We start from the raw sequence: 15,154 nt of genomic DNA on the forward strand, positions 1-15,154 counted from the left end.
AAATCCAAATTTTGGTTTGACCAAAATCCAATCAGACGACTATTTTTATAATCGTTCATAATCGATTGTGCCCATCAAACTGAGATTATTTTCAACCAATCGGATCAGAATTTGATTGGTTGAATGATTTTTTTTTTTGCCAGAAATTGGACCATTAGTGGCCACCGTAATTGGCCTAGCAACAAATGCCTCCCTGACCACGCCCCACAAATGTTAAATGATAGTGTGACTATTTTGGTCAAGCACTTGTTCTATTTGGCTTACTGAGGAGGGCACTAGGATATGCATCTAATGCTGGGCATACACTACGTTTATGCGCCGAAATCGAGCCGCCGACTCGGTGAGTGGATAGATTCCCGCTCGTCCCTGCGGGCAGTTCCATATCAGCGCTAGTTGTCCGCCCGTGGGGATCGAGCGCGGTATCAATCCGCCACGGTGATCGAAACAGGTTGAATATTATCAATCGAGCCATCAGCGGCTCGATTAATAACTATTGCATAGTGTATGCCTAGCATAAAGGAAGACGTACACTTTTATAATTCCACCTAATGTTCCAAAACTATCTTACTACTCAATCAATTCAGAAAGCATGGATTCCAACTATACACAAATTTCCAGCAGGGACAGGTTGCTTTTAACGAGTGTCAGTGTACGCGTAGCTACTCTGAATCAAAATTTAAATGAAATGGCTGTGACCGCGGGGGGGTGGGTGGAGGTTGTGTGTTAACTTACCAGGGCAGTCCAATGCATCCCACATCACTCCCAAGCTTCCTCCTCCAACCCGGCAGGAGTGGCAGGGAAAGAGATGCGATGTGGGGCACATCTGCATGGGTGTGTTATCAACCCCTCCTATGGTCACAGCCATTTCATTTAAATTGATTCAGAACTACTTAAAAGCAACAGTAGCTGAGACTGCTTGAAAATAACTAATCTGCTTGAGTGGATACATGAATCACAAATTTTGTTGCAATGTGCGTGCAACTTAAATTAGATAAACAGTTGCTTACTATTTTAAACTGGCCAATTCTAAGCTGCACACAAATTGACAATTGCATTAAGTTGGAAAAATGCGCAAGTTGACACTAGACAAGACAAAATATTTATATCGCGCTTTTCTCCTGGCGGACTCAAAGCACCAGAGCTGCAGCCCCTGGGGCACGCTCTATAGGCAGTGGCAGTTTTAGGGAGACTTGCCCAAGGTCTCCTACTGAATAGGTGCTGGCTTCCTGAACTGGCAGAGCCCCGATTCGAACCCTGGTCTCCTGTGTCAGAGGCAGAGCCCTTAACCATTACACCATCCAGACGCTAAACTGGTGCCAAGGGGAAGGCAGCTACATTAGGATTTCATGCTGAAATCTATTGCAAATTAGGGGGTGCAGTACGTGGGCAAGTAATAGATCCCTTTCTGATCAGAGAAGGCTCTCTCAGATGGTCGATCTGGTGGACTTCTAGTAACCTATGGCCACCTTCAATCCACGGAACACTCTGGTCTGCATACTCACAAGCTCAGGCTGGAAGCAACCCCATGATTCCTACTAATGCCAAATCTGTCATGCTGGCAGGAATGTGTACCGATAACCGTGTATTCATAATGAATAACCACTACCGTGATCAGATCTCACTCACCGCTATTTGTCTCTTATCCACCTCTCCTCTTTTATGGTGTAAATCTTGAAGGACTTGTGAAGGAGATTAAACAAAGTATTAAAAAACAAAGAATAAGTGGGCTGGGCATAGGAACAACTGAAATTCAAAGTTCCAAGTCTAATTTTTACTGAAAAAAAAGTGCATATCTAATCTTGATTGCCCAACTTTACAACTTGCATGTAGTATGGGGGCCAACAGGTCTTGAATACTTGTGTAGGCAAGCTCTCCTACAACATGCAAGCAGTAATAAAACAATTGGCCAACAGTTTGGATGTGTGCACACGCCTTCAGCTACCCATAGACATTGGTCTGTGGCAGGCTAGTGGTTCCTTGTGCTCAGCTGCCACAAAAATTCCATTGTCTAACCCAGGCATGGGCAAACTTGGCCCTCCAGCTGTTAAGGAACTACAAGTCCCACAATGCATTGCTGGAGTCTGAAAGCCACAGCCATGACTCATAAAGGCAAATGCATTGTGGGACTTGTAGTTCCGTAACAGCTGGAGGGCCGAGTTTTCCCATGCCTGGTCTAACAAATGCTCTCAGGATGTTTTCCATTTGCCACACAACAATCATACAAGTGTGTGGTGGAGTTGGCAGAATTCTCTTAAAGCGGACCCAAACCAAAACCTTTTTTTAATTCAAAATATTTAGTTGCACCACTCTGACACATACAAAGATAAACACTCCTTCAAGCCTATGAGCATTTCAGTGCATGCTTTTCACCCTCCTCTTTGCATAACTAGGGATATACTGGGGGCAGTCATTAGCAATTCCTCCATTGCCAGACACCATCTACTCCAGCAGTTTGCTGGATTTTTTGCCGGCAATATGAAAGGAAGGGAGGGGTTTCTCCAATAAATGTAAAATATTTTATATTTGTCATCATGCAGCTGAAAAGACTATTATTATAATTTAGAAAATAGATTTTATTTTTGAAATCTTGTATTTTTAGTTTAGGTCCACTTTAAAGACATTTATATTGTGCTTTTCTCCTGGCGGACTAAAAGCACCAAAGCAGCAGCTACTAGGACATGCTCTATAGGCAGTAGCAGTGTTAAGGAGACTTGCCCAAGGTGCAGGCTTACTGAACAGGAAGAGCTGAGATTCAAATCCTGGTCTCCTGAGGCAGAGCCCTTAACCAGTACACTATCCAGCCACAGAAGGACCACTATCACGCAAAATTATAACCTTTTTAATACATACGTCTAAAAAGTATATTCTCTCTCCTGAGGAAGATTGTGGAGAAGGACCAATTCCAGACCTTGGGGGACCTGCGGAAGCAGTGGACTGAGTCTGGAGTAGAAACATCCAGAGCCACCGTGTACAGGCGTGTGCAGAAAATGGGCTACAGGTGCCGCATTCCCCAGGTCAAGCCACTTTTGAACTAGAAACAGCGGCAGAAGCGCCTGACCTGGGCTACAGAGAAGCAGCACTGGACTGTTGCTCAGTGGTCCAAAGAACTTTTCGGATGAAAGCAACTTTTGCATGTCATTCGGAAATCAAGGTGCCAGAGTCTGGAGGAAGACTGGGGAGAGGGAAATGCCTGAAGTCCAGTGTCAAGTAGCCACAGTCAGTGATGGTCTGGGGTGCCCTGTCAGCTGCTGATGTTGGTCCACTGTGTTTTATCAAGGGCAGGGTCAATGCAGCTAGCTATCAGGAGATTTTGGAGCACTTCAAGTTCCATCTGCTGAAAAGCTTTATGGAGATGAAGATTTCATTTTTCAGCACGTCCTGGCACCTGCTCACAGTGCCAAAACCACTGGTAAATGGCTTACCGACCATGGTATCACTATGCTCAATTGGCCTGCCAACTCTCCTGACCTGAACCCCATAGAGAATCTGTGGGATATTGTGAAGAGAAAGTTGAGAGACGCAAGACCCAACACTCTGGATGAGCTTAAGGCCGCTATCGAAGCATCCTGGGCCTCCATAACACATGAGCATTGCCACAGGCTGATTGCCTCCATGCCACACCACATTGAAGCAGTCATTTCTGCAAAAGAATTCCCGACCAAGTATTGAGTGCATAACTGAACATAATTATTTGAAGGTTAAATTTTTTGTTTTAAAAACACTTTTTTTATTGGTCGGATGAAATATGCTATTTTTTTGAGATGGGAATTTTGGGTTTTCATGAGCTGTATGCCAAAATCATCAATATCAAAACAATAAAAGGCTTGAACTACTTTCAGTTGTGTGTAATGAATCTAAAATATATGAAAGTCTAAAGTTTATCAGTACATTACAGAAAATAATGAACTTTATCACAATATGCTAATTTTTTGAGAAGGACCTGTAGGTCCATACTAGCATAGTGTTATAGGATGGGTGCAGGTATAGGTCCACGCTAGCCTAGAGCTATAGGATGGGTGCAGGTATAGGTCCACGCTAGCCTAGAGCTATAGTATGGGTGCAGGTATAGGTCCACGCTAGCCTAGAGCTATAGTATGGGTGCAGGTATAGGTCCACGCTAGCCTAGAGCTATAGGATGGGTGCAGGTATAGGTCCACGCTAGCCTAGAGCTATAGGATGGGTGCAGGTATAGGTCCACGCTAGCCTAGAGCTATAGGATGGGTGCAGGTATAGGTCCACGCTAGCCTAGAGCTATAGGATGGGTGCAGGTATAGGTCCACGCTAGCCTAGAGCTATAGGATGGGTGCAGGTATAGGTCCACGCTAGCCTAGAGCTATAGGATGGGTGCAGGTATAGGTCCACGCTAGCCTAGAGCTATAGGATGGGTGCAGGTATAGGTCCACGCTAGCCTAGAGCTATAGGATGGGTGCAGGTATAGGTCCACGCTAGCCTAGAGCTATAGGATGGGTGCAGGTATAGGTCCACGCTAGCCTAGAGCTATAGGATGGGTGCAGGTATAGGTCCACGCTAGCCTAGAGCTATAGGATGGGTTCAGGTATAGGTCCACGCTAGCCTAGAGCTATAGGATGGGTTCAGGTATAGGTCCACGCTAGCCTAGAGCTATAGGATGGGTGCAGGTATAGGTCCACGCTAGCCTAGAGCTATAGGATGGGTGCAGGTATAGGTCCACGCTAGCCTAGAGCTATAGGATGGGTGCAGGTATAGGTCCACGCTAGCCTAGAGCTATAGGATGGGTGCAGGTATAGGTCCACGCTAGCCTAGAGCTATAGGATGGGTGCAGGTATAGGTCCACGCTAGCCTAGAGCTATAGGATGGGTGCAGGTATAGGTCCACGCTAGCCTAGAGCTATAGGATGGGTGCAGGTATAGGTCCACGCTAGCCTAGAGCTATAGGATGGGTGCAGGTATAGGTCCACGCTAGCCTAGAGCTATAGGATGGGTGCAGGTATAGGTCCACGCTAGCCTAGAGCTATAGGATGGGTGCAGGTATAGGTCCACGCTAGCCTAGAGCTATAGGATGGGTGCAGGTATAGGTCCACGCTAGCCTAGAGCTATAGGATGGGTGCAGGTATAGGTCCACGCTAGCCTAGAGCTATAGGATGGGTGCAGGTATAGGTCCACGCTAGCCTAGAGCTATAGGATGGGTTCAGGTATAGGTCCACGCTAGCCTAGAGCTATAGGATGGGTGCAGGTATAGGTCCACGCTAGCCTAGAGCTATAGGATGGGTGCAGGTATAGGTCCACGCTAGCCTAGAGCTATAGGATGGGTTCAGGTATAGGTCCACGCTAGCCTAGTGTTATTTGGATGAGTGAAAGCTCAGATATGCAATTTTGCAGTACTTCTCATTCTAGCCAATGCATAAAAGGATACAAGTTAAATACTCCAGAATGGTGACATCCCAAATGTGTTCATAGTAGGAATCCATGGCATCATGGCTGGAACAGAGCAGGTTACAGAGAGACAGTGTGCAGTTATTGCAGAATACAGTACATGACATACATATATGTGTACATGCCTATGATTGGAGGTAGAGTACCACAACACTCCATTGCTGATAATCCGGCACATCATTTAACCCATTAGCAGCTTCAATAGAGATATCTCATTTGAGATAAGCACACTGCTTTTGACCTCAGTCGGCAGAACTCGTTGTGTTGTAAATTCTCAGAATGCTTTGATCCCTCTTTACTAGCAGGAAATATAGAAACTGAAAGCAGAAGTCCTCTTATTGTCTCACACTGCCCCCTAGTGACAAATGGCCATAAATACACATTACGTCAGAACTAATTAGGAGCAATGAAATATAACACGAAATACAAAAAAAGAAAAAAGTGCTAACATAAATTGGCCTAGAGGACTTATAAGCCTCTAAATAAATTGGCTGCTAAAGGGTTAAGCTATAGAACAATGAAATGCCAGCATCAATAATATCCCTCCCCCCATTGCCAAAGATAGTATGTCAGTGGACAAAAACCCCACTGCCAAAACTACTTGCTCCAATTGTTCGTGTTTGTTTTGGCCATACATTTGATGTTCATAAAGGCATCTGACAGCATGCAGGTGACAAGCTATCAGCTGGACTGGATATCTTCAGCCAATCAACTTTGTCCCTGGGTGCTTCCTGCCTCTACCCTCTTCACAGGACAGTACACGCCACTCGGCCATGTTGAAAATGTGTGACCTGCAGGCTGCCACATGTACGATTTCACAAGATGCACCCAGAAATGTGTGCTTATCAACATGTACAAGACTGTAGGATACAGGACACAACATGCACGTGATCTTTTGTTTTACCTATTTTGCTCTTGGAGAGCCTTGAAGGCAGTTTTGTAATCAACTTCCCTGAGGAACTGGCAAAGTATTGCGACCTGTCAACAAAGCAAGGCATGTAACAGAGTCTAATACAGTCAGAATACAGAATACAACCCTTCCTGTGTAGTTCTCCACTCCATCTACATAGAGGCAGCAAACGCTCACCTGAGTGTGACAGTTCAGAAGGGAACAGCACTTTATCATTCTTTTGATCACCTGCAAGTAAACAAAAACAAATACCACATTATCCCGGCTACCTCATGCCATTTTTATTCTATAAACAAATTACAAACTGAGCATTCTTTTTGGGCTTTACACACAGCAATTAAATCAGACCCAAGGTAAACCTCAGGTCAAAAATCAAATACTTACCTAAGACAAAGGAAGCCTCTATCCTCCAGAGGCTTTCCATGCCAGCCTCTGGACCTCAGCCGCTGCCCGGGACCATCCTGCACATTGTGACCGCACTCCTCATCATGTATGCGCACAGCCTTGCTCACACAGCCGCAGTACAGCTGAGGAGCGCGGTTGTGAGCTTGGAATCTGAGAAGAGCTTGTCTGATTCCTTTTTGGCAATGGTGGACCAGAGGACAGAGTGGGAAACCTTTATGGGATCCAGAGACTTAACTCTTCTTAGGTAAGTATTTAATCCGAGGTTCACCTTGGGTAAACTTTAAGCTTTACAGGATTACAGGAGCAAAATGGTGTCTTCCTAAGAAAAAAACAAAAACTCTACACTGAATAAGGGACTACATCTCAGTCCTCCTTCCTTGACAATCTCCCACCTGTTCTGTATAATGTACGCCCAGCAGTGGGGGTGGACTAGGCAGAAGCCCGCGTGGGGCGAGACTGGACTAGGCAGAAGCCCGCGTGGGGCGAGACTGGACTAGGCAGAAGCCCGCGTGGGGCGAGACTGGACTAGGCAGAAGCCCGCGTGGGGCGAGACTGGACTAGGCAGAAGCCCGCGTGGGGCGAGACTGGACTAGGCAGAAGCCCGCGTGGGGCGAGACTGGACTAGGCAGAAGCCCGCGTGGGGCGAGACTGGACTAGGCAGAAGCCCGCGTGGGGCGAGACTGGACTAGGCAGAAGCCCGCGTGGGGCGAGACTGGACTAGGCAGAAGCCCGCGTGGGGCGAGACTGGACTAGGCAGAAGCCCGCGTGGGGCGAGACTGGACTAGGCATCTGTGGAGAAGTGCACTCCCTGCCCGGCCCCTAAGCCATGCAGAGTATGCCAGAAGAGCTTACACTCACCTATCTGCTAATGCATGTCTGCTCTCCACCGCCAGGCTCTTCTCCCGGTGTCTTCTCTCCCAGGGCATCTGTGACAAACACTAGAGGCACCATTGTACCTTACATGGCCACTAGAGGCCTCTAAGGTTTGTCACATGACACAGGCGCCCCGAGAGAGAAGAAACAGTGAGGAACACCCAACGGGGATGGAGAGAAGACACATGCCACCGGATAGAGGAGTGTAAGCTCAGCTGCCAACACTGCACGCCAATTGTCCTGTAACCGAACGCTGCTACTGCCGCGCTCCCGACCCACTGCCCATCAAGGGATAGATTATGTCCGATGCAACTGTCCGATGTCCAATTGTTCAGGCATTGTTTGTAGCATAGATATCTAACAGATCTGCTGGATATCGACAGAAAACATCAATAAAAGTATGGCCACCATAAAGGAAACACAATGCGAAAATAAACTGATGAGATGAACAATTGTATCTACCCTCCTCTTCCTAAAAATTACTTTTTTTTTTTTAGATATCCCACAGTTATTTTATTTTTAAATCTGCTTTTTAATTTTTTTTACAGTTTTATTGTCTCTGCTCAATGATGCATGCATTGACGTATGCCAGAGCTAAAATCTATAAACTATTGACCCTTTTTATCTCGTTCCTGCTTTTAGAAGCCATTTTCTGCCAGGAAAGTGTTTTATGGCTGTAATTCCTTATCAGTTACGCTATCGTGATAGCTATAGCTGATTTTTAACTCTTTCAGGGGGGGGGGGGGGAGGAGGAGAGAGAGAGAGAGAGAGAGAGAGAGAGAGAGAGAGAGAGAGAGAGAGAGAGAGAAGGGAACACAGCACAGTTATTTGGTCATTTGTGTGCTGTCACGTGTCACCTAGGGTATCCTCTATGAGTGTTCAAATCATTTGTAGGCATGTAAATCAAATGCAAAACATTAACTATCATCCATTTAAAGTGTAACTGTCTGGCATAAAATCAATTATTTTTATCTGGCAAACAAGTAATAAGGATGCTAACCAGGCAATCCAAAAGTTAAAAAAAAAAAAAAAAATCATTATTACTTTTCTTCTTGATAAATTATCATTCCCCAGTTTAATTGACTCTTATTTGGTACATTGCCGCACAAAGGAAGTTGCAGGGCATGTTTGGTTGTCTCTTTTTGCTTCTTTACTTTCCTCTCAGACTTAACTAATGCAGCCTGATTGGCTGAAGCCTCTTTCCCTCCTGTTTTACCCTCCACACCTCTGTTCCTCTATGATTGGCCAATATTTCTCATGCTGAGACAATGCACTTTCTATTGCAGAGTTGGGTGGGAGTGCCTGAGGACTGGGAGGAGGGTGGCAATGCATACACAATCAGGCAGAGAAGAGTAAGGGAGGGAATGACATCAGGATTGGCTTCACGATAGACACAGTTAAAATGGAGAATCCCAAGAAGGATTTTCTCTCTTTTAACTTTAGAAAAATCACTATAATTAAAACGTGGACAGTGCAATACTGTTATGTAAGTAGAGCAAGTATTTATCTATTGATATAGGTGGTTTTTTTTCTGAGATATTATGGCTGACAGCTCCTCTTTAACAAGAGGATTACCTGGTCAGTGTAGACATCGGGTGGGACTTGCTTGGTGAAGAAGTCAGAGGAGACGGCCCCAGCCTGAAGATAATAGTTTAAAGCAGCGGAATACTCATTGGTGGCTAGGAATAGAAACACAGCAGTTATGACATTACTTTCTCCAGTTACATTCCCGCTAGTCTAGACCTCATTTACTGACAACAACATGCCTGCTGTACGGCACCAAATCTCACCCACCGAAATAGATATCGGCCTGGATGATGAGCCAGGAGTGGTTGTTGGAATTGATTTTCAGTGCATATCTGACCAGCTCCTTCACTGTGACAGCAACTGCATCAAAATCTACTGACTGGAAGCTGGAAGACACAAGAGGTCAGGGTAACAAGAAATGATGGTACAACAATGTAAAATTCCACAGTGCTGTCTGTCTACATGGGCTGGTACACACCAAGAGCGCTTCTGAGCGCCTTCAAAAACATTAGTTTCAAAAAGCACTTGGCTAATGCCTAGCTATGGGCTACTTTACATCAGAGCAGGTTCTGTAAAATTGCTTTAAAAATCGCTATAGAGCGATTTTTCAAAGTGTTTCCACCAAAAGTTGTTCACTTCCAGATCAAAGTGTACAAGAATTACAAAATTGCTAAACCCAAATGCTCTAAAATCGCTAGGCACATGCCTGGAATCCCTACTGCAAATCGTTACAAAAAGTGCTAAGCATTTGCAATTATGCTTAGGGATTTTTGGTGTGGATTAGGCCTATCCCAGCCTCTGTGCGGCCTACAGGCACCCGGGGGGAGGGGGGGATTTATGCAACAAGTAATATCAAACTCACATTGTGGGTCCATTCACGTTGAACCCAATGCATAAATCCGTATTACAATATTGTACTTACTCCCAAGTAAAGTGCAAATTGATCAACACTAATAATACCATCAGTCAGCTGATATAATGATTGCCAGTCCTTTCCCGACCAGGTTTCGGCCTTCCACCGTCATCAGGGTACCCCCTGATCCCATACTTACCTCAGAAGAGTGAAGACTCTGGAGCCTAATGAGGCTTCCATTGCAGTCCCCTATCACCAAACACGGACTACCAAAAGATTACCGACACGAGCTTGTTGGTAATCCGATCGGGGCTGCGCTCCTCTTGAAGCACACGTGTGTTATAGTGCCACTGCACAAGTCTGGCCACGCATACGCATTAAGCTGGGGTCGCTCAAGCAAATAAGCCCGGCCCTAATAAACTGGAGGGTCCCGCACAGCAGCGGCGGGCAGCAAGGGAAGGCTTATTAGGATCCATAGGCTTCCCTCTCCTTAGGTAAGTATCTTTTTCTGGTCTCTTTAAAAACAGCTTGAAAAAAAAAATTGAAATACTTTAAAAATCCTGCAAAAGCATGAGCTGACTGGTTAAACTCTGTATTACATTACAATATAAACCGAAGAATCAACTTTCCCAGCTTACTTTGGAATGCTTGTTGGCCAGATTGAGATGTACTCAGCAGTGATGTCATTGACAATGTCCTCCTGTGCGATAAATAAAAACCAACATTATATGCATTAATCAGTATTAGAAGATATTCTGGCTCGTATAATAAATGCAGTCTATGAAGAAAGCACCTACCCGGAGATTATGAAGCTTGACAAACAGAGACAGCAGTGTTGTCAGCACTAGAGGCTCCTGGAAGAAGGGGAAGTCATGAGTAATTAAAGGGAACCCGAGGTGTGAGATCTATGGAAGCTGCCATATTGCAATACCAGTTGCCTGGCAGTCCTGCTGATCGCGGCTGGGCCTTTCTTAGTATGGCCACGCCTGCGCACTAGCCCCCCCTGCAAAATAAGCAGCGCGCGCACACACACACACACACACACACACACACACACACACACACACACACACACACACACACACACACACACACACACACACTGTCCCTGTAGTTACGCCACTTTGAGACTTCGATGAATGTTAAATATTAAAGGAATACTATCGATGTATGCATTTATATTTAAATGCTGTATGTTGTAGCACACATTAGGGCAAGTACTAGGAGCAATTTGTTTCCTCACACAGCTGTTCCTCTCAGCTGTAAAATCCTCCGTCAGTTTTGGCGTCAGTGTTGGATACAAAATGTATCTAATACTGACTGCTCCCAGAGGGCTAGACCATGTCTGCACAGGGGAGTTGCTATCAACTCCTCAGTTTATAGTTTAATTATCACCTTGCTGAAAGAATCTTGTTGATATGGTGGTAAGGGGTTAAAGATTCTAGCAATGTGTGTTTATTATCTTTGCTTCTCTTGACTGATAAAGATACTAATAATGCTAATTGTAAACAGTGATCTGCCCCTCTCAGCAGCTTGTAAAGTGGATGCAGCCTGGAGTGAATCACCTCAGCAGACAGCCAGGCAAGCAGTCTGAGTGTAAACACAATAGCTAGTTATATTCCAGCAATATTACAGCTCATTTAGTTACCTGTTACCACCTCAGATCAGCCTATTTCTCCTCATGTTTTCTGCATGCTGTGAGTGACACAGTGAAATATATTTGTGAACTGTGTGACAGAGTAACCAAGCAGCTCAGGGTGACCCAAACTACTATGAGCTGTGTGAGAAATGAATTTTTAAGCAGGGATAGTGAGAGAGAGACCTGGGTGAATAAATAAAGTGCCCCTAGCACTAGTGGTAATGTGTACACTAATATAGAGTATTAAAAAAAAAAGTCGTTTAAATCGATAGTACTCCTTTAAGAAACAATGTGGCCTGCGTCATAGACCAAGTTTTAGATTTTGACCCGTTCCGTGATTTCATTTGACACCCCTGTTCTACAGGATTCTTAGAGAAGTATCTGTTTTTTCGTTTTCTTTATTTTATACAGTCTCGGGTACACTTTAACGTATTAGAGGCAGCCCATCAGCACAACAGTCAGGCAACTGGCATCCTACCTAATAAAAGCCCTGGCGGTCATTCTAGCGCTAGTTTTTGAAACAGGCCAAATGGACTAGTTATTTATAAGGGAATGAAGATAGCAGCCTTCATATCCCCGTCACTTCAGGTGAAGTACAGCAAATCTAACATTTCCATGAGTCCTAGCATGTTTAAAGAATAACTGTACAGTATGCAGTGCAGTAGAATCCCTTTATAGTAAATGCCAAGGAAACTGGCTAAAAAGATTACTATATCAGAAGTGGTCAAAGTCATTAAAGAGAATCTGTATTGTTAAAATCGCACAAAAGTAAACATACCAGTGTGTTAGGGGACATCTCCTATTATCCTCTGTCACAATTTCGCCGCTCCCCGCCGCATTAAAAGTAGTCAAAAACAATTTTAAAAAGTTTGTTTATAAACAAACAAAATGGCCACCAAAACAGGAAGTAGATTGATGTACAATATGTCCACATATAGAAAATACATCCATACACAAGCAGGCTGTATACAGCTTTCCTTTTGAATCTCAAAAGATCATTTGTGTGTTTACCTTCTGTCCCCTTCTTCTCTCATGCACTGAACATTACAGGCTTCCTGCAGACAGCTCTGCCTGTGCCTGTGTTTGTAATCCCTCAGTATGTGTCAGCCAGCTACTTTCACAGCCTAAAGGTCCGTACACACGCCGGACTTTAGGCAACGACGGGTCCGTCGTTGCCTCCCGCTGGGTGGGCGTGCCAGCGACAGTCCGGCATGTGTACGCTCTGTCGTCAGACCCGTCGTTGCCTAAAGTCCGGCGTGTGTACGGACCTTAAACAGAGGAGGATTTTTATCCAGCTCTCTTCTATCACTGATAAGATAGCAGAGAAGCTGCTGGCTTATGTAAATAAAACACACACTGGAATGTGCATAGAGGAACAGACCAGCACCTAAGAGTTTGGCAGCCTTCCAGACACAGGCCGACAAGTCTGACAGGGGAAAGATACATTGATTTATTACAGAGACCGTGATAGTACAAAGTGCTGCAGTGAGCCAGAGCACATTAGAATAGGTTTAGGAACTTATAGGATGGTAGAAAAAACGTTGTAATTTTTGTTACAGAGTCACTTTAAGGCCCATGGTCGGGACCTGGGGGATGCGTTTACTACATTGGAATTTCACTGTACTATGCATGGTGTGGGGTTTCATTTTTTTTTTTTATATTGACTTAAAATAATTTTTCACAACATCCAATACGGCATTCATCAAATTTTCAACAAAATTGATTGAGATTTATCAAAGTAAAACCAAACAAACAAAAGTTTGATTTGAGGTTTCCTCACAGTCCAAAATTTTTATGGAGTAGACCTAAGCATCCAACAATGTGGTTCTATGGTGTACGGGGAGCTTTGGCCAGCAGCAGCAAGCAGTATGTCACATGTGCTTCATAGGACAATCCGCTGATAAGGGAAAGATATACAAGACATAAGAGAAGAGACAAATACTTGCCCTTATCTTCTTTATGAAAGATACAAGTTCACTCCTAAAACAAAAGAGCATGAATTAAAGTAGCAGTTCAACAAATTAGAAAAACAGTCATTACTGCAGGTACTGAGGGTACTCATCAAAAAAAAAAAAAAAAAAAAAAATAAAAAAAAATGTAATGCATCTTTACTTACCTGGGGCTTCTTCCAGCCCCTAGAGGTCTCTGTGTCCCTCGCCGCAGTTCCCCTTCTCACTCAGTCTTCAGCACTGAGCTTGCACAGAACGCAGCTGGCCACGCATACTCAGAAGCCGCCGACCCGGCCAGGTTGCTGTCCTGCTGTCCCCTCCGTAGCGAAGACCGGGTCAGAGGGGAACTGCGGCGAGGAGCTGGAAGAAGCATCAGGTAAGTAAAGATGCATTACTTTTTTTTCGCCTCATGTATCCTTTAAAGAGAATCTGTACTCATTCTTACAATAAGAAAGCATACCATTCTATTCATTAGGTTCTCCTGGGCCCCTCTGTGCTGTTTCTGCCACTACCTGCTGCAATCATGGCTTGTAATTGCCAGTTTTAGGCAGGGTTTACAAACAAAAGACATGGCTTATAACTAGAGTGTGATAGGCTTGAGAGTAGCTCAGTCTCTGACTCATACAGAGCTTGGAGAGGGTGTGTATAGCTTATGCCAATGACAAGCAGTGCAGCACATTCCACACATTCCAGCCTCAGCCGACAGAGCCGACACAAGAGAGAAGATTAGATCATATAACAGAGATAACACAGCCACTGTGCAACTAGAAAAGGCTGCAGTAACACAGACCACATTAGAACAGGTATAGGAACTTATAGGATAGAAGAAATAAGGCTGAGAATTTTGTTACAGAGTCTCTTTAAGCTTCTGTCTACACAAGTGCTGGGGAGTTTACGAAGAGCCCTACTTTCTTCTTGATATATAATTTAGATATTTTAAATTTTGGAGAACACCGCAGGAGTGGGAGCACCCACGCAAAGTCAGTGAGGTTGGTGCATTTTTAATGGGTTAGCATCAGGTAACATTAGGCAAAAATGAGTTCCCTCCAAGTCTAATTCATACATTGCAAAGATTTGTGACAAATCTATAGCACGCTTATACCGCTATCTATTGTAGAAACTCCCCCTTTCACTTTGCGTCCCTGTCCCCATCCATGCACAAGCGCGACCATATTGCGCATGCACAAATACAGTCCACACATGCGCAGTTACAGGAAGCCACGCGTGCACGGAGGAAAAAGCCATGCATGAGCAGCTTCATGCTACCAGGCATGTGCAGACTCCACTCAATACTGCCCAACATCACAAGGAGTGATTACAGGGACCAGGGAGGGCGAGGTGAGCAATGGACAACACACAGAGGTATGCCGATCCAGCATGACCACACCTCTGTACTTACCTTTGGTAACTTTGCATGGGGTCAAGTGTGCCTTAAAGGCGACACGTGTCCTTGATTGCATGCCCGCAGCTGGGAGTGCCCTGTGCATGCGCACCACGTTACAACTAAACAGAGCGCTCCCGACCGCGCGATCAAGGATGGGCGTCGCCGGAAAGTGCATGCGCAGTCATCACTGGCCTGCATGACCA

At 44.9% G+C, this 15,154-nt stretch overlaps 1 protein-coding gene across 1 annotated transcript in view; it reads right to left on the reverse strand.

The window, feature by feature from the left end:
• INTS8 (integrator complex subunit 8) overlaps nt 1-15,154 on the reverse strand; it is a 70,393-nt gene that overhangs the window by 513 nt on the left and 54,726 nt on the right. The window contains exons 19-27 of the mRNA XM_068237681.1: nt 13,565-13,598; nt 10,777-10,833; nt 10,618-10,679; nt 9,394-9,512; nt 9,175-9,278; nt 6,499-6,549; nt 6,316-6,389; nt 5,392-5,456; nt 1,627-1,670 (exon numbers count right to left, since the gene is read on the reverse strand). Coding sequence (XP_068093782.1) covers nt 1,627-1,670; nt 5,392-5,456; nt 6,316-6,389; nt 6,499-6,549; nt 9,175-9,278; nt 9,394-9,512; nt 10,618-10,679; nt 10,777-10,833; nt 13,565-13,598 — 610 coding nt within the window. The remainder of the gene's footprint in view (nt 1-1,626; nt 1,671-5,391; nt 5,457-6,315; nt 6,390-6,498; nt 6,550-9,174; nt 9,279-9,393; nt 9,513-10,617; nt 10,680-10,776; nt 10,834-13,564; nt 13,599-15,154) is intronic.

This window comes from Hyperolius riggenbachi, chromosome 5 (assembly GCF_040937935.1).
Source record: "Hyperolius riggenbachi isolate aHypRig1 chromosome 5, aHypRig1.pri, whole genome shotgun sequence".
Taxonomy (NCBI): domain Eukaryota; kingdom Metazoa; phylum Chordata; class Amphibia; order Anura; family Hyperoliidae; genus Hyperolius; species Hyperolius riggenbachi.